This window comes from Nerophis ophidion, linkage group LG25 (assembly GCF_033978795.1).
Source record: "Nerophis ophidion isolate RoL-2023_Sa linkage group LG25, RoL_Noph_v1.0, whole genome shotgun sequence".
NCBI lineage: Eukaryota > Metazoa > Chordata > Actinopteri > Syngnathiformes > Syngnathidae > Nerophis > Nerophis ophidion.
This window is the reverse complement of record NC_084635.1, coordinates 12,984,987-13,002,407: the sequence shown is the minus strand read 5'-3', so window position 1 is coordinate 13,002,407 and position 17,421 is coordinate 12,984,987. Positions and strand designations below refer to the sequence as shown.

At 43.9% G+C, this 17,421-nt stretch overlaps 1 protein-coding gene across 9 annotated transcripts in view; it reads left to right on the top strand.

Annotated features, from left to right (window-relative positions):
* Positions 1-17,421, top strand: part of neo1a (neogenin 1a) — a 479,989-nt gene that overhangs the window by 231,172 nt on the left and 231,396 nt on the right. For all 9 annotated transcript variants that reach the window (XM_061887530.1, XM_061887535.1, XM_061887537.1 and 6 more), the window contains exon 3: positions 14,487-14,762. In XM_061887530.1, coding sequence (XP_061743514.1) covers positions 14,487-14,762 — 276 coding nt within the window. The remainder of the gene's footprint in view (positions 1-14,486; positions 14,763-17,421) is intronic.

Sequence of the window (17,421 nt, the reverse complement as noted above, 5' to 3'; positions counted from 1 at the left end):
CTCCAAATTCTTCAGGACAAACTAAAATGATAAGCCTAGAGGTTGGGTCTTGGGCGCAGTTGGGTGATCCTACAGGACAATGACCCCAAACACACATCAAAAGTGGTAAAGGAATGCCTAAAACAGGCTAGAATTACGATTTTAGAATGGCCTTCTCCCAAAGTCCTGACTTAAACGTGTGGACAATGCTGAAGAAACAAGTCCATGTCAGAAAACCAACAAATTTAGCTGAACTGCACCAATTTTGTCAAGAGGAGTGGTCAAAAGTTTAACCAGAAACTTGTGGATGGCTACCAAAAGTGCCTTATTGCAGTGAAACTTGCCAAGGGACATGTAACCAAATATTAAAGGCCTACTGAAATGAGATTTTCTTATTTAAACGGGGATAGCAGGTCCATTCTATGTGTCATACTTGATCATTTCGCGATATTGCCATATTTTTGCTGAAAGGATTTAGTAGAGAACATCCACGATAAAGTTCGCAACTTTTGGTCGCCAATAAAAAAGCCTTGCCTGTACCGGAAGTAGCAGACGATGTGCGCGTGATGTCACGGGTTGTGGAGCTCCTCACATTGTTTATAATCATAGCCTCCAGCAGCGATAGCTATTCGGACCGAGAAAGAGACGATTTCCCCATTAATTTGAGCGAGGATGAAAGATTTGTGAACGAGGAAAGTGAGAGTGAAGGACTAGGGGAAAAAAAAGGCGAGGGCATTGGGAGTGATTCAGATGTTATTTGACACATTTACTAGGATAATTCTGGAAAATCCCTTATCTGCTTATTGTGTTACTAGCGTTTTAGTGAGATTATATGGTTGTACCTGTACAACCTGAAGGTCGGCCCCGCACCTTTCTTCGGCACCAGTCAACGGGTGGTGACGATGCCCATCTCTGCCCTTCGCAAGGGACCCTCTTTGAAACACGATCTTTCGAAATGATCGATGCATAATACACTGTACTTTGTGTGTGTGGTCCAATCCAACCGTGTTCGCTTGACATCTCTGTTCCATAGTAAAGCTTGACTGTCATCTTCCGGGAATGTAAACAATGAAACACCGGCTGTGTTTGTGTTGCTAAAGGCGGCCGCAATACACCGCTTCCCACCTACAGCTTTCTTCTTTGACGTCTCCATTATTCATTGAACAAATTGCAAAAGATTCAGCAACACAGATGTCCATAATACTGTGGAATTATGCGATGAAAACGGACGACTTATAGCTGGGAACGGTGCTGGAACAAAATGTCCTCTACAATGCGTGACGTCACGCGCACGCGTCATCATACCGCGACATTTCAGCATGATACATCCGCGCGAAATTTAAAATTGCAATTTAGTAAACTAAAAAGGCCGTATTGGCATGTGTTGCAATGTTAATATTTCATCATTGATATATAAACTATCAGACTGCGTGGTCGGTAGTAGTGGGTTTCAGTAGGCCTTTAACGTATTCATGAATTAATTTCCTCTCCGAACTCCGTTTATAAACGATCCATGAGTCCACACGGAGCTAAGAGCCGAAGATTCAAGAAATACACGGCGCACTTACTCGTGTAAAAAAATATATCCAGGGAGGGGATCCTTAAACAATGGGTTAGTGTGGCTGACATGGAGTTTAGGCTAAATAGTTATTTGTTTAAGGAGTTATCTGGCTTATTGTAGACAGGGCCTGAGTGCCCTACTGGATTGGGGCACCATTCACCCTCCCAGTCCCGCACTCACACTGAACATTCATGCTTAGCCCATTATGCTTGTGCCAAGTGTCTGACCCGGTGCCAAATCCCTAACCAAAAGCGGCGTTTCATGCAACAAAGGTATTGAAACACACAGTGGGGCAAAAAAGTATTTAGTCGGCCACCGATTGTGCAAGTTCTCCCACTTAAAATGATGACAGAGGTCTGTCATTTTCATCATAGGTACACTTCAACTGTGAGAGACAGAATGTGGAAAAAAAAAATCCAGGAATTCACATTGTAGAAATTTTAAAGAATGTATTTGTAATTGATGGTGGAAAATAAGTATTTGGTCAACCATTCAAAGCTCTCACTGATGGAAGGAGGTTTTGGCTGAAAATCTCACGATACATGGCCCCATTCATTCTTTCCTTAACACGGATCAATCGTCCTGTCCCCTTAGCAGAAAAACAGCCCCAAAGCATGATGTTGCTGCTAGCGGGGTGTATAAAATAGTCAGGATTTGTCATAGACACAAAGGATTATGGGTATTTGTTGTGTTGCGTTTATGTTGTGTTACTGGGAGGATGCTCTCCCGAAATGTGTTTGTCAATCTCGTTTGGTGTGGCTACACAGCGTGGCGCATATTACTAAGAGTGTTAAAATTGTTTATATCACAACCATTAGTGTACTCTGTGTCACCCAGCATGCCTTGCAGTCGTGCGCGTGTTGCTGCGGACGCCACACACATGTTGCTGGACTGACAAACGGTTCGAACATGTTGTTGAAGGCGACAAAGCCAATGGCTTCATAGCACGCCCTAATACTTATCTGGGTGACTGCCGGCAGTCATTCTAGAGAATATTAGCGTCTCCTATTGTCTTCTTCGCTGTGTGACACAGGTCTTAAATGGCTCTTTGAATGGTAAAGGATTCCGATCCCAGAACCATGTATAACAACTATTTCCGGATGGATCGACCGCCACCCCCCCGAATCTAATTAAAATCTATTTTTTCGTCATGTCACCCGCCCGACCCGCGGTTTATCCGCGGACTCCGCGGATGAAACCGCAAACCGCGCATCTCTAGTAGGTATTGTGTTCTTGGGATGCAACTCAGTATTCTTCTTCCTCCAAACACGAGGAGTTGAGTTTATACCAAAATGGATACATGGATGATACAGCAGAGGATTGGGAGAATGTCATGTGGTCAGATGAAACCAAAATAGAACTCTTTGGTATAAACTCAACTAGTCGTGTTTGGAGGAAGAAGAATACTGAGTTGCATCCCAAGAACACCATACCTACTGTGAAGCATGGGGGTGGAAACATCATGCTTCGGGGCTGTTTTTCTGCTCGGGGGACAGGACGATTGATCCGTGTTAAGGAAAGAATGAATGGGGCCATTTATCGTGAGATTTTGAGCCAAAACCTCCTTCCATCAGTGAGAGCTTTGAATGGTTGACCAAATACTTATTTTCCACCATAATTTACAAATAAATTCTTAATGTGCATTCCTGGATTTTTTTTTCACATTCTGTCCCTCACAGTTGAAGTGTACCTATGATGAAAATTACAGACCTCTGTCATTATTTTAAGCGGGAGAACTTGCACAATCGGTGGCCGACTAAATATTTATTGCCCTACAGTAGTACATAGTAAAACTGGGTTGATACCATATAAATGTACAGCATTTGATAACCATCCCTGAAGCTTGCCCAATTACTTGAGATAGATAAAAAGCATAAAAAGTGACATTCTAATTGTTACTCTGGACATTTTAGAATGCAAATATAATAGCTGTGTGGTACTATCAGCATGCAAACTGTTTAATCCCAAAAACGAGACCCCGCCAAGACCAAAAACTGGCCGGTTTCTATGGATCCGTTTGCACAATTCATCTACCCAGCCATCCATTTTCGGCCACTTGTCCCCGTTCAGGTTTGCTGGAGCGCTGGAGCCTATCCCAGCTGACTGTGGGCAAAAAGCAGTTCACACACAAGATTGGTTGCCAGTCAATCACAGGGCCCGTAGCGACAGAAAGCTATTCCCTTCACAGTCACACTTAGTGTGCGGTCACTGAGCAGGAATTAATCCCACGCTGACCCAAGCTTTCATAATGACAAATGATAATTGGGAGCACTACAAAATAAGTAATGGGTTCCTGTTTGGAAGTACAACCCATTCACACTGAATGGTAAATGGATTATACTTGTATAAAGCTTTTCATAGTTTCAAGGTACTGACAGTGCTTTGACACTAGTTCCACATTCACATTCTTTGTTTGCATGTAGGGATTGTCGTACAGTATCAGCTATTGTGCTCGGTAGAAGCAATAAAATTTACTTTTCTAATGAGCCTTGCTTATGCCCGGATTAAGTACATAAACAGTATGGGATACAGCAGTGGTTCAGTGGACCAACAATAAAATACAGTAGCGTAGTAGGCCTATTCATTAATTCATTAGAAACAAGTCAGTGGTTTTATCTAAGAAGTATATTTAATATTTTTGGCCAACATTAAACACAGTTTTAACAGTTAGACCAGGGGTGCCCACACTTTTTCTGCAGGCGAGCTACTTTTCAATTGACCAACTCGAGGGGAACTACCTCATTTATATTTATCATTTATATTTATTTATTTATGAAAGAGACATTTTTGTAAACAAGTTAAAATGTGTTTAATGATAATACAAGCATGTGTAACACATATAGATGTCTTTCTTTCACGAAGACAAGAATATAAGTTGGTGTATTACCTGATTCTGATGACTTGCATTGATTGGAATCAGACAGTAATGATGATAACGCCCACATTTTCAAATGGAGGAGAAAAAAAGTTGTCCTTTCTGTACAATACCACATGAAAGTGGTTGGTTTTTGGCATCTAATTCATCCAGCTTCCATACACTTTACAAGAAAAACATTGGCGGAAAATTCCGTAGCTTGCTTGATTGACATTCACGGCACCCGAGGGTCTTGTGAGATGACGCTGGCTGCTGCCAGTTCATTATTATGAAAAAATGACAGAGAGGAAGGCGATAAACACTTTTTATTTCAACAGACTTTCGCGCCGTCCCTTCCGTCAAAACTCTAAAGGCCGACTGCACATTTCCTATCTTCACAATAAAAGCCCTGCTTCATGCTGCCTGCGCTAACAAAATAAGAGTCTCGGAAAGCTGGCGTGCACAAGTGATGTGCACGCCAGCTTTCTGAGGGATCGCTTGTGCACGCCAGTTTTCCAAGACTCTGTATTTAGTTAGCGCAGGCAGCATGAAGCAGGGCTTTTATTGTGAAGATAGGAAATGTGCAGTCGGCCTTTAGAGTTTTGACGGAAGGTACGGCGCGAGAGTCTGTTGAAATAAAAAGTGTTTCTCGCCTTCCTCTCGGTCATATTTTCATAATAATGATCTTGCAGCAGCCAGCGTCATCTCACAAGACCCTCCGGTACCGTGAATGTCATTTAAGTGACGTCTTGGTGAAGATTGATGATCACTAATTTTTAGGTCTATTTTTTTTTAAAGCCTGGCTGGAGATCGACTGACACACCCCCCGCGGTCGACTGGAAGCTCACGATTGATGTAATGGGCACTCCTGAGTTAGACTGTGTTTGAATATCGGAATAAAAAACACTGTACTCAACTAATAAGTCAAATTGAATTAAATGCACATAAAAGTGAAATAAAACTCGTACTAAAATAAATGTGTACCATATTTTCCGGACCATAAGGCGCACTGCCGATGAATGGTCTATTTTCGATCAGTGTTTATATGTAAGCCGCACCAAATTATAGGGCACATTAAAAGACTCATATTATTTTAATTTTTTTTCTAAATGTAAACACTTCCTTGTGGTTTACATATCATGTAATGGTGGAAATTTGATCAAAATGTTGCATAGATTATGTTTGACAGATCATCTTCAAGCCGCTTTCCTATAGTCCCTTCCGGATGCACCGTTTTGTGGGCGGCCTTATTTACGTGGCTCACCTACAACAGCGTCTTCTCCTCGTCATCTTTGTTGTAGCGGTGTAGCGTGCAAGGACGGGAGTGGAAGAAGTGTCAACAGACGGCGCTAACTGTTTTAATGACATTCAGACTTTACTTTAATAAATAACAGAGCAGCATCTCCTGATCCGGAAACAACAAGAAGGCCGGAAATGTGTCCCGTAAAAAATCGTCCGACCGGAACTCTCTAATAACTGAAGTTCCTAAGGTGAATACACTAAGGCGCACCAAATTATAGGGCGCATTAAAGGAGTCATTTATTTATTTTTTCTAAATGTAAACCACTTCCTTGTGGTCTACATATCATGTAATGGTGGACATTTGGTCAAAATGTTGCATTGATTATGTTTGACAGATCTTTTTCATGCCGCTTTCTGACAGTCCCTTCCGGATGCGCCGTTTTGTGGGCGGTCTCATTTACGTGGCTCACCTACGACAGCGTCTTCTCCTCTTCATCTTTGTTGTAGCGGAGTAGCGTGCAAGGACGGGAGTGGAAGAAGTGTCAAAAGATGGCGCTAACTTATGTATGACTGCCATCAACTGGTCACACTTAATCATTAGAACATGTACCAAATACAATTGCTTTGAGGTGGGTAAGCAAAACCAGAATTACTCTGTACATTAGGTGACCGGGTTGTAAGGCGCCTTATAGTACGGAAAACACGGTAAATACACATGAGTTGAGTTATAGAAATGATGGCGAAGGACTCTGTTTGTGTCATAATTGTTTATTTTGGTGTCGACTACGGCCTACAATTGTCGGATCGTAACAATTTTCTTTGTAGGCTGATTGTCACACACTGTTTGTGACGAACCCCAAGATGCAGATAAGGCGGCAGGCATTGTGCAGGAAAACACTGATTTAATCTTTAAAAATGAAAAACACAAACCAGGAACTAGGAACAGCCAAACTGGAAAACGGGAAACAGGATCCAGCAAACAGGAACTAGCAACAAAAAGACAGCACGCTGCAAACAGCTACAGGTTCTACAAAAATCATTAATGACAATAATCCAGCCCAGAGTGGAGGAACAAGCAGGTCTAAATAGCTGGCTGATTGACACCAGGTGTGGCCTGGTGCCAATCAGCCACAGCTGAGGGGAAAAAAACACTCAGGTAGTAGCAGGAAATAAAGACAAAATTAGAGCGCTGACAGGAAATAAGACAAACACAGAGGAAAAACTAAAACATGAACAAACTGTCAGGTACAAACCTGACAGTAGCCCCCCTTCCCAAAACGGATACCAGATGTACTAGAAAACCACCTCCCTCTAAAAAAACAGTCCAAAGTCAAGGGAGGGCGGAGGGAGGACAAGGCGGTGGGCCGCCATGCCAGGTGTCCCCGCAACCAGCGGGGCAAGAGTCAGGTGGTGACGGCGAGTTGAACGCCGCCCCAATTGGCGAAGTGGTCGCCCGTGAAATGACCACATCTTTGGCTGACAAGAGTATGGTGGCGCCCCCAGCTGGCCCACCGGCCAGGATGGTGGTGGCGGTCCCAGCTGGCCCACCGGACAGGATGGTGGTGGCGCCCCCTGCTGCTGGCCCACCGGAGAGGATTGTGGTGCCCCCTGCTTCTGGCCCGACGCAGTGCGTGGTGGCGCCCCCTGCTGCTGGCCCATCGGAGTGCGTGGTGGCGTCTGCTGGCCAACCGGAGTGTGTGGTGACGCCGTAGGTTGCAGACCCACCGGAGATGATGGCGCCGTAGGACACAGAGCCACTTGCGGGAGGAGTAGCTGTGCCTCCTCAGCTGCACACCTACTCATAGCCCCCCCCTCCCTCAAGGGACGGATCCCAGACGTCCCCAGATAGGCCCACAGACGACAGGGGTGGTTGGGAGAGGGCTTGAAGAGCGTCCAAACTTTTCTTCAAATTAGTCATAAATTCTAGCGCTTTGTTAAGCCTCTCCGCCATGGAAATCTCTGCGGGGTTCGTGTTAGGCTGGATTATTCTGTCACACACTGTTTGTGACGAACCCCAAGATGCAGAGAAGGCGGCAGGCATCGTACAGGAAAAGATGATTTAACTTTAAACAAGCAGGTCTAAAAAGCAGCTGGCTGATTGACACCAGGTGTGGCCTGGTGCCAATCAGCCACAGCTGAGGGGAAAAAACACCCAGGTATAACAGCAGGAAATAAAGATAAAATAAGAGCGCTGACAGGAAATAAGACAAACACAGAGGAAAAACTAAAACATGACCAAACTGTCAGGTACAAACCTGACAGTGATAAACCTTTGATAACGGCTCAAGTCACGTCATTACAATATTTAACCACTAGATGGAGCCTGCGAATCACTTGTGGTCCACGTACCAAAGTTGGAGAATCACTGAGATCCGATATCAAATTCTCAGTCTTTAGTGCACACTTAGAATGTGATGTTAATCTTAGTCATGTTCAACGGCCAATAAGCCCAGTGATAACGAAGACTACCCGAATAACCAGCAAAGATCAAAGTCTCTAAAAGTGCAAGTACGAAGGGTTCTCTGAATATTCCCATATTAAATTTTCAAAATGAATTAAATCTTTATTAAAAAAAAAAAGACAGAATTGCACCCCAGCAATCCCCTGCTGCATATATATTATTCACACAGCCTCTCATCTCGTATAACTAATATTTAATCAAACGGAGAATGTGGTTGCCATGTCGGTGATATGCTCTCCTCCTAGTGATTGATCGCTGCGATACAAACATGTCGATACCGGCGGCAGCTAAGCCCATATTAGCAGCAACCTCCAAACAGCAATTCGGCCGAGGGGAATCTTTAGCTGTTTGGCTCTTATCTCCAAGTGAGATTTCCCCTGGATTCTGTCTTGGCAGGGGATTTAAGGGGCTGTTTAGGCGAGATAGCCCCCCCACGATAAATCACCCATCAGAAAGATTCCAGCCTCTTAACAGAATTGTTACAAAACCACCTTTTCCCGCCACACGATACCTACTCAACCTGCCATGGATGGACTCAATATTGGTGCTAACCGTTTACAGGAATCTAATCGAGTAATCTCATGATACTGTATCGCAAATAGAGATGTGTACTGAAACCCGGTTCTTCAGAAGTAAACGGTAGTAACGAGACCGGAAAAAAAGTGCCTCGTTTAAGCCACCTGCAACGTGGCGAATAATTATATTGTGCAAGTAACATCTTGTACGTAATGTAGCGTCCTGACAGAAGCACATAGCCTGATGCTCTTTTAAAGCTTTATTGTAGACCTTAAAGGGGACCTATGATGATTTTAAGCCCTGTCCGCGTTAAGCCGGATAACTCCTTAAAGGCCTACTGAAATGAGATTTTCTTATTTAAACGGGGATAGCAGGTCCATTCTATGTGTCATACTTGATCATTTCGCGATATTGCCATATTTTTGCTGAAAGGATTTAGTAGAGAACATCGACGATAAAGTTTGCAACTTTTGGTCGCTAATAAAAAAAGCCTTGCCTGTACCGGAAGTAGCAAACGATGTGCGCCTGACGTCACGGGTTGTGGAACTCCTCACATCTAAACATTGTTTACAATCATGGCCACCAGCAGCGAGAGCGATTCGGACCGAGAAAGCGACGATTTCACCATTAATTTGAGCGAGGATGAAAGATTTCGTGGATGAGGAAAGTGAGAGTGAAGGACGAGGAATAACAAAAAAAAAAAAGGATTAGAGGGCCGTGGGTGTTATTCAGATAGGGAAGATGCTGTGAGAGGCGCAGTGGCAGCCGTGGGGGTGGCAGGACCACTCGGCTAGGCTCAACCGCAACAAGGGATAGAGCCATACCGCTTTGAACCCGACGCTGACGGTGACCGTCAGGAGGACGCTGCTGATATTGATGCTGGAGTAGCACACGACATAGATCGCCTTCAGAATACAGAATGGTAAAATGTTAATTAGTATAACTCGGTTTGTAGAGCGGCCGTGCCAGCAACTTGAGGGTTGCGGGTTCGATCCCCGCTTCCGCCATCCTAGTCAATGCCGTTGTGTCCTTGGGCAAGACACTTTACTCACCTGCTCCCAGTGCCACCCACACTGGTTTAAATGTAACTTAGATATTGGGTTTCACAATATAAAGCGCTTTGAGTGACTTGAGAATAGCGCTATATAAATATAATTCACTTCACTTCACTAATACACTGTACTTTGTGTGTTTGGTCCAATCCAACCGTGTTTGCTTGACATCTCTGTTGCATGGTAAAGCTTGACTGTCATCTTTCGGGAATGTAAACAATGAAACACTGGCTCTGTTTGTGTTGCTAAAGCCGGCCGCAGTTCTCCGCTTCCATGAATTGATTAACATGGACCCCGACTTAAACAAGTTGAAAAACTTATTGGGGTGTTACCATTTAGTGGTCAATTGTACGGAATATGTACTGAGCTGTGCAATCTACTAATAAAAGTATCAATCAATCAATTCCCATTTACAGCTTTCTTCTTTGATGTCTCCATTGTTCATTAAACAAATTGCAAAAGATTCAGCAACACAGATATCCAGAATACTGTGGAATTTTGCGATGAAAACAGACGACTTATAGCTGGGAACGATGCTGGCAAAAAATGTCCTCTACAATCTGTGACGTCACGCGCAGGCGTCATCATACCGAGAGTTTCAGCAGGATTTTTCGGCGCGAAACTTAAAATTGCACTTTTATAAGCTATCCCGGCCGTATTGGCATGTGTTGCAATGTTAATATTTCATCATCGATATATCAATCAATCAATGTTTACTTATATAGCCCTAAATCACTAGTGTCTCAAAGGGCTGCACAAACCACTACGACATCCTCGGTAGGCCCACATAAGGGCAAGGAAAACTCACACCCAGTGGGACATCGGTGACAATGATGACTATGAGAACCTTGGAGAGGAGGAAAGCAATGGATGTCGAGCGGGTCTAACATGATACTGTGAAAGTTCAATCCATAATGGATCCAACACAGTCGCGAGAGTCCAGTCCAAAGCGGATCCAACACAGCAGCGAGAGTCCCGTTCACAGCGGAGCCAGCAGGAAACCATCCCAAGCGGAGGCGGATCAGCAGCGCAGAGATGTCCCCAGCCGATACACAGGCAAGCAGTACATGGCCACCGGATCGGACCGGACCCCCTCCACAAGGGAGAGTGGGACATAGGAGAAAAAGAAAAGAAACGGCAGATCAACTGGTCTAAAAAGGGTGTCTATTTAAAGGCTAGAGTATACAAATGAGTTTTAAGGTGAGACTTAAATGCTTCTACTGAGGTGGCATCTCGAACTGTTACCGGGAGGGTATTCCAGAGTACTGGAGCCCGAAATGAAAACGCTCTATAGCCCGCAGACTTTTTTTGGGCTTTGGGAATCACTAATAAGCCGGAGTCCTTTGAACGCAGATTTCTTGCCGGGACATATGGTACAATACAAAAAACTATCAGACTGTGTGGTCGGTAGTAGTGGGTTTCAGTAGGCCTTTAATATGCATTAAAGGCAATTCCAATTTAATACTTCTCAAGAAAAATGTTTAGATACTGATCGCTAAACAATTTATTTTCCCAATTATAATGCGTGACCAGTCACCTTTTACCTTTATAGGCTTCCGACTGAACAAGAAGACAGTCGTTAAATGTGGTTTTATGTGAATATTTTACTACACTTTGTGTGCAAGGACATTTTTTGTGTGATTTGTGCCTTTTTAGAATATTTGTGTTTGTGTGGACATGCTCATAGGTGACAAGAACCTCTGCTGGTCAGATTTGTCAACACTGCATCATTGTGACATTTGGGGATTGAAAATAAATCTTTTATCTTCCATCCTACAAAATATGATTGCTTTTTTTTTGTACACAGACCAGCCTTCGACAAGTATTACAATAAATACGCGGTGATCAAACACAAGCTCTCACTTTGGTGCTAATCTCGGACACACATACCGCATGCCGTCCCAAAAAGGTCCCCATGGTAGTTGCACTTGTTACGGTTGATGGAGTGGCCTTGTTACTTTTTCCTACTCATCTCCACTAATTAACCCAGGAGCACCCTTTGCAGTTTACATATTATAGATTTCCCTTAATCAAAGTAATCGAGTGCAATTATTCCAAAGGCACCCTATGAGTGTGAGTTTCAGATAATTGCCTCCGAACACGGGGAATAATTATTTCGCATTGCAATAAAATTAGCAGCGAGCACAAACATGTGCAAAGTGTCCCTTTGAATTAGTGCAGCGTGTCTGTCGGCTGTTTTGCATTACAAATTAATAACAGACATAAACAGTAAATGTTTTTGCCGCACTAACACATTTGTGCTTGTTGGACAAATTCCATGTGCTGGGTTGCAATATATGGATTGCAATATTTTATTGTTTACCATTGGCTGTGACTGACATGCATCTATAAACACCACCAGTAGGGGGCATTACACGTGTCATTTACGGTCTTGTGAAAAACAGTTTTTATCATTAAATCATGACTTTTTGTCTTATTTTTAGTTTTCATTCCAACAAGTTAAGTCCATCCATCCATTTCCTACCGCTTATTCCCTTTGGGGTCGCGGGTGCCGCTGGCGCCTATCTCAGCTACAATCGGACGGAAGGCGCCATACTCCCTGGACAAGTCGCCAACTCATCGCAGGGCCAAATTAAAGGCCGACTGAAATGAGATTTTCTTATTTAAACGGGGATAGCAGGTCCATTCTATGTGTCATACTTGATCATTTCGCGATATTGCCATATTTTTTCTGAAAGGATTTAGTAGAGAACATCGACGATAAAGTTATCAACTTTTGGTCGCTAATAAAAAAGCCTTGCCTGTACCGGAAGTAGCAGACGATGTGCGTGTGACGTCGCTGGTGTGAGGGCTCCTCACATCCTCACATTGTTTATAATGTGAGCCACCAGCAATAAGAGTAATTCGGACCGAGAAAGCGACGATTTGCCCACTAAACACCTCCCTAGGGAGGCGTTCGGGTGGCACCCTGACCAGATGCCCGAACCACCTCATCTGGCTCCTCTCGGTGTGGAGGAGCAGCGGCTTTACTTTGAGTTCCTCCCGGATGGCAGAGCTTCTCACCCTATCTCTAAGGGAGAGCCCCGCCACACGGCGGAGGAAACTCATTTCGGCCGCTTGTACCCGTGATCTTATCCTTTCGGTCATGACCCAAAGCTCATGACCATAGGTGAGGATGGGAACGTAGATCGACCGGTAAATTGAGAGCTTTGCCTTCCGGCTCAGCTCCTTCTTCACCACAACGGATCGGTACAACGTCCGCATTACTGAAGACGCCGCACCGATCCGCCTGTCGATCTCACGATCCACTCTTCCCTCACTCGTGAACAAGACTCCTAGGTACTTGAACTCCTCCACTTGGGGCAGGGTCTCCTCCCCAACCCGGAGATGGCATTCCACCCTTTTCCGGGCGAGAACCATGGACTCGGACTTGGAGGTGCTGATTCTCATTCCGGTCGCTTCACACTCGGCTGCGAACCGATCCAGTGAGAGCTGAAGATCCCGGTCAGACGAAGCCATCAGGACCACATCATCTGCAAAAAGCAGAGACCTTATCCCGCGGCCACCAAACCGGAACCCCTCAACACATTATTTATTGCATATATATTGTTTTACTTACCGGATTCGGACTGCAGTGCAGTCACCGTGGTGCCAGGCTGGGCGTCGGAGCCGGAGCCAGAGGAAGAGGCAGCGGGTCGAAGACGGGACACGCATTTATTTGTACTCCATGAACTCGGAGGTGCTTCATCATGTTCGACTTGCACCCTCCTCAGCACGAAACAGTCCTGTCACACGTGTTACATTTCGCTGATATTTCATTTTTTTTTTGTAAAATAAAGCCACACTTTCGACCGCCGACGACCGCTATCCATGCATGACTGACTCGCTCGGCTACATAGACTCGGCCATGCTAACACTTCCGGCGGTGGGCGCTTCTTCGTTGGTGTTCAGCGGCTTCTTCTTCCGGTCGGCGGACTTTTTCTTTTTTTCCGGTCGGCGGACTGGGTATCGAAACTAGGAATAGAAATTTAAAGTTTTGAACGATTCCGGGAGAATCGGAAAGTTAGTAACGGTTCCAATCGATACTCGATACCCAACCCTACACAGGGGTGAACATGCCCTTTCCCAACTACTTTGGCACGTGTTACAGCCATGAAATTCTAAGTTAATTATTATTTGCAAAAAAAAACTAGAGTTTATGAGTTTGAACATCAAATATCTTGTCTTTGTAGTGCATTCAATTGAATATGGGTTGAAAAGGATTTGCAAATCATTGTATTCCGTTTATATTTACATCTAACACAATTTCCCAACTCATATGGAAACAGGGTTCGTAGAAATTTTTTAACGGGACTCTCGCTGCTGTGTTGGATCCGCTTTGGACTGGACTCTCGCGACTGTGTTGGATCCATAATGGATTGAACTTTCGCAGTATCATGTTGGACCCGCTCGACATCCATTGCTTTCCTCCTCTCCAAGGTTCTCATAGTCATTATTGTCACCGACGTCCCACTGGGTGTGAGTTTTCCTTGCCCTTATGTGGTACTACCGAGGATGTCGTAGTGATTTGTGCAGCCCTTTGAGACACTAGTGATTTAGGGCTATATAAGTAAACATTGATTGATTGATTGATAACCAGGTCTGTTGTAAAAGAGTTATTGATCTCAATGAAACGGCCCACTGAAATGAATATTGAATAAAATCAAATATATTTTAGTCTCCTTGGCCTAGCAACTAAGAAAACTGACTTTATATTCAATGTTTCTTCTATGCACCACAGTAGCTTTTATCACCAACTTCAAAGGAATGTTTTTCTTCCATTTCCAAAACATAATATCCACCTGGTCTCCTTCCGTGTAGGAATGCCCAGGTTCGTCAGCCAGCCGGCGCCGACCGCTGTGCGTGTGGGAGACAATCAGGTCCTGGCGTGCGAGATCAACTCGGACCTCTCGCCCTTCACCCGGTGGGAGAAAGACCGTCAGCCCCTGGAACTGGACTCACGGCTGGTGCAGTCACCCAGCGGTGCTTTGGTAATCAGCAATGCCACCGAGAGCGATGCCGGTCTTTACCGCTGCTTGGTGGAGAATGCCGGGTCGTCAAAGTCCAGCGAGGAGGCACAGCTGCAGATACTGCCAGGTGAGTTGAGTCAACATAACACTAGCGAGACAATTTACTAGGAATAAAACAGAGGAAATGCTATCATCCTAGATATCAGATCACAAAAATGACTTTTTAATACAACAGCTCCTGTCTAAACATTAAAGAATGCGTAAGTAAATTATGTTTCTGTCGCAACATGCTCTAACACAGGGGTGTCCAAAGTGCGGCCCGGGGGCCATTTGCAGCCCGCAGCTAATTGTTTAGCGGCCCACCACACATTCTGGAAATGCTATTGCAAAAAATTTTTTAAAAACATTTAAAGGCCTACTGAAACCCACTACTACCGACCACACAGTCTGATAGTTTATATATCAATGATGAAATATTAACATTGCAACACATGCCAATACGGCCTTTTTAGTTGACTAAATTGCAATTTTAAATTTCCCGGGAGTTTTTTCTTGAAAACGTCGTGTAATGATGACGTGCTGTTAGGAAATATGAGCGCTGCACACACACACAGCTAAAAGTAGTCTGCTATAACGGCATAATTACACAGTATTTTGGAGATCTGTGTTGCTGAATCCTTTGGAATTTGTTTCAATTAATATTGGAGAAGTCAATAGAACGATGGAGTTGGGAAACTTTAGCCTTTAGCCACTCAAACACACGGTGATTCCTTGTTTGAAATTCACGGAGGTGAAACTTTACTATGGATCAGAGCGGACATGGATCCCGACCGAATGTCAACCAGCAGGTTTCGGTAAGAAAATTGTGGTAAAAAGTCGCTTCTTACCGGAAATCAGCTTAGCTTGTGCCGCCCATAAAGCTGTTGTCGACTTCTCTGAGACACTGCGTGTCAAGACACCCGTGGACACACACCCCCGACTATCAGGTACTGTTAACAACACAATAGAAAAATAAGGGATTTCCCAGAATCATCCTAGTTAATGTGTCCAAAAACATATGAATCCGTCTCAATGCAATCGCGTTTTTTTTATTTTATTTTTTTTTCTAGTCCGTCGCTATCAATATCCTCAAACACAAATCTTTCATCCTCGCTCAAATTAATGGGGAAATTGTCGTTTTCTCGGTCCGAATAGCTGTTTTTGTTGGAGGAACCCATTAAAAACAATGTGAATATGTGAGGAGCCCTCAACGGGTGACATCATCGTCTGCGACTTCCGGTAAAGGCAGGGCTTTTCTCTTAGCACCGAAAGTTGCAAACTTTATCGTGGATGTTCTCTACTAAATCCGAATATGAGCGCTGCACACACACACAGCTAAAAGTCGTCTGCTTTAACGGCATAATTACACAGTATTTTGGAGATCTGTGTTGCTGAATCCTTTGGAATTTGTTCAATTAATATTGGAGAAGTCAAAGTAGAAAGATGGAGTTGGGAAGCTTTAGCCTTTAGCCACTCAAACACACGGTGATTCCTTGTTTGAAATTCACGGAGGTGAAACTTTACTATGGATCAGAGCGGACATGGATCCCGACCGAATGTCAACCAGCAGGTTTCGGTAAGAAAATTGTGGTAAAAAGTCGCTTCTTACCGGAAATCAGCTTAGCTTGTGCCGCCCATAAAGCTGTTGTCGACTTCTCTGAGACACTGCGTGTCAAGACACCCGTGGACACACACCCCCGACTTGATTGATTGATACTTTTATTAGTAGATTGCACAGTACAGTACATATTCCGTACAATTGACCACTAAATGGTAACATCCGAATAAGTTTTTCAACTTGTTTAAGTCGGGGGTCCACGTTAATCAATTCAGGTACTGTTAACAACACAATAGAAAAATAAGGGATTTTCCAGAATCATCCTAGTAAATGTGTCTAAAAACATATGAATCCGTCTCAATGCAATCGCGTTTTTTTTATTTCATTTTTTTTTCTAGTCCGTCGCTATCAATATCCTCAAACACAAATCTTTCATCCTCGCTCAAATTAATGGGGAAATTGTCATTTTCTCGGTCCGAATAGCTGTTTTTGTTGGAGGCACCCATTAAAAACAATGTGAATATGTGAGGAGCCCTCAACGGGTGACATCATCGTCTGCGACTTCCGGTAAAGGCAGGGCTTTTCTCTTAGCACCGAAAGTTGCAAACTTTATCGTGGATGTTCTCTACTAAATCCTTTCAGCAAAAATATGGCAATATCGCGAAATGATCAAGTATGACACATAGAATGGACCTGCTGTCCCCGTTTAAATAAGAAAATCTCATTTCAGTAGGCTTTTAATATGTAGCAGACACAACATCATAGATCAACAGAATTTATTAACTTTCATTTTTATTCTTTGCTTGCTCCTGTGAGTACTGCTGTTTCTAGTTTAGGAGGTAAATGGCATTCTGTCAGTTTTGCCCGAAGCATCAAAAAAATGTGTTCACTACTCTCTCTGGCAGAGTTGCTTCTGGTGGTCTTATCAGAAAAAGCCTTAGAAGTTGTGAATTCCTTCGCGCACTGTCTCATCTCATCCCTCTACTCGTTTTGTTTACTACGTTGTTAGGCGCCAGGCTCCTGCCAGCAAAGAGAAGATATTAAAAGTCGTAAATTAGTTTTCAACAAGACCCCAGTGGGGGATTTATCTCTCTTTGTCTGCTCCAAAGTGTGTGGACTGCAGGTGTCAAAAGCGTGACTCGGAACAGATAATCATGGAGCTTTGTTACTAACATTTTAGCTTTTTTTA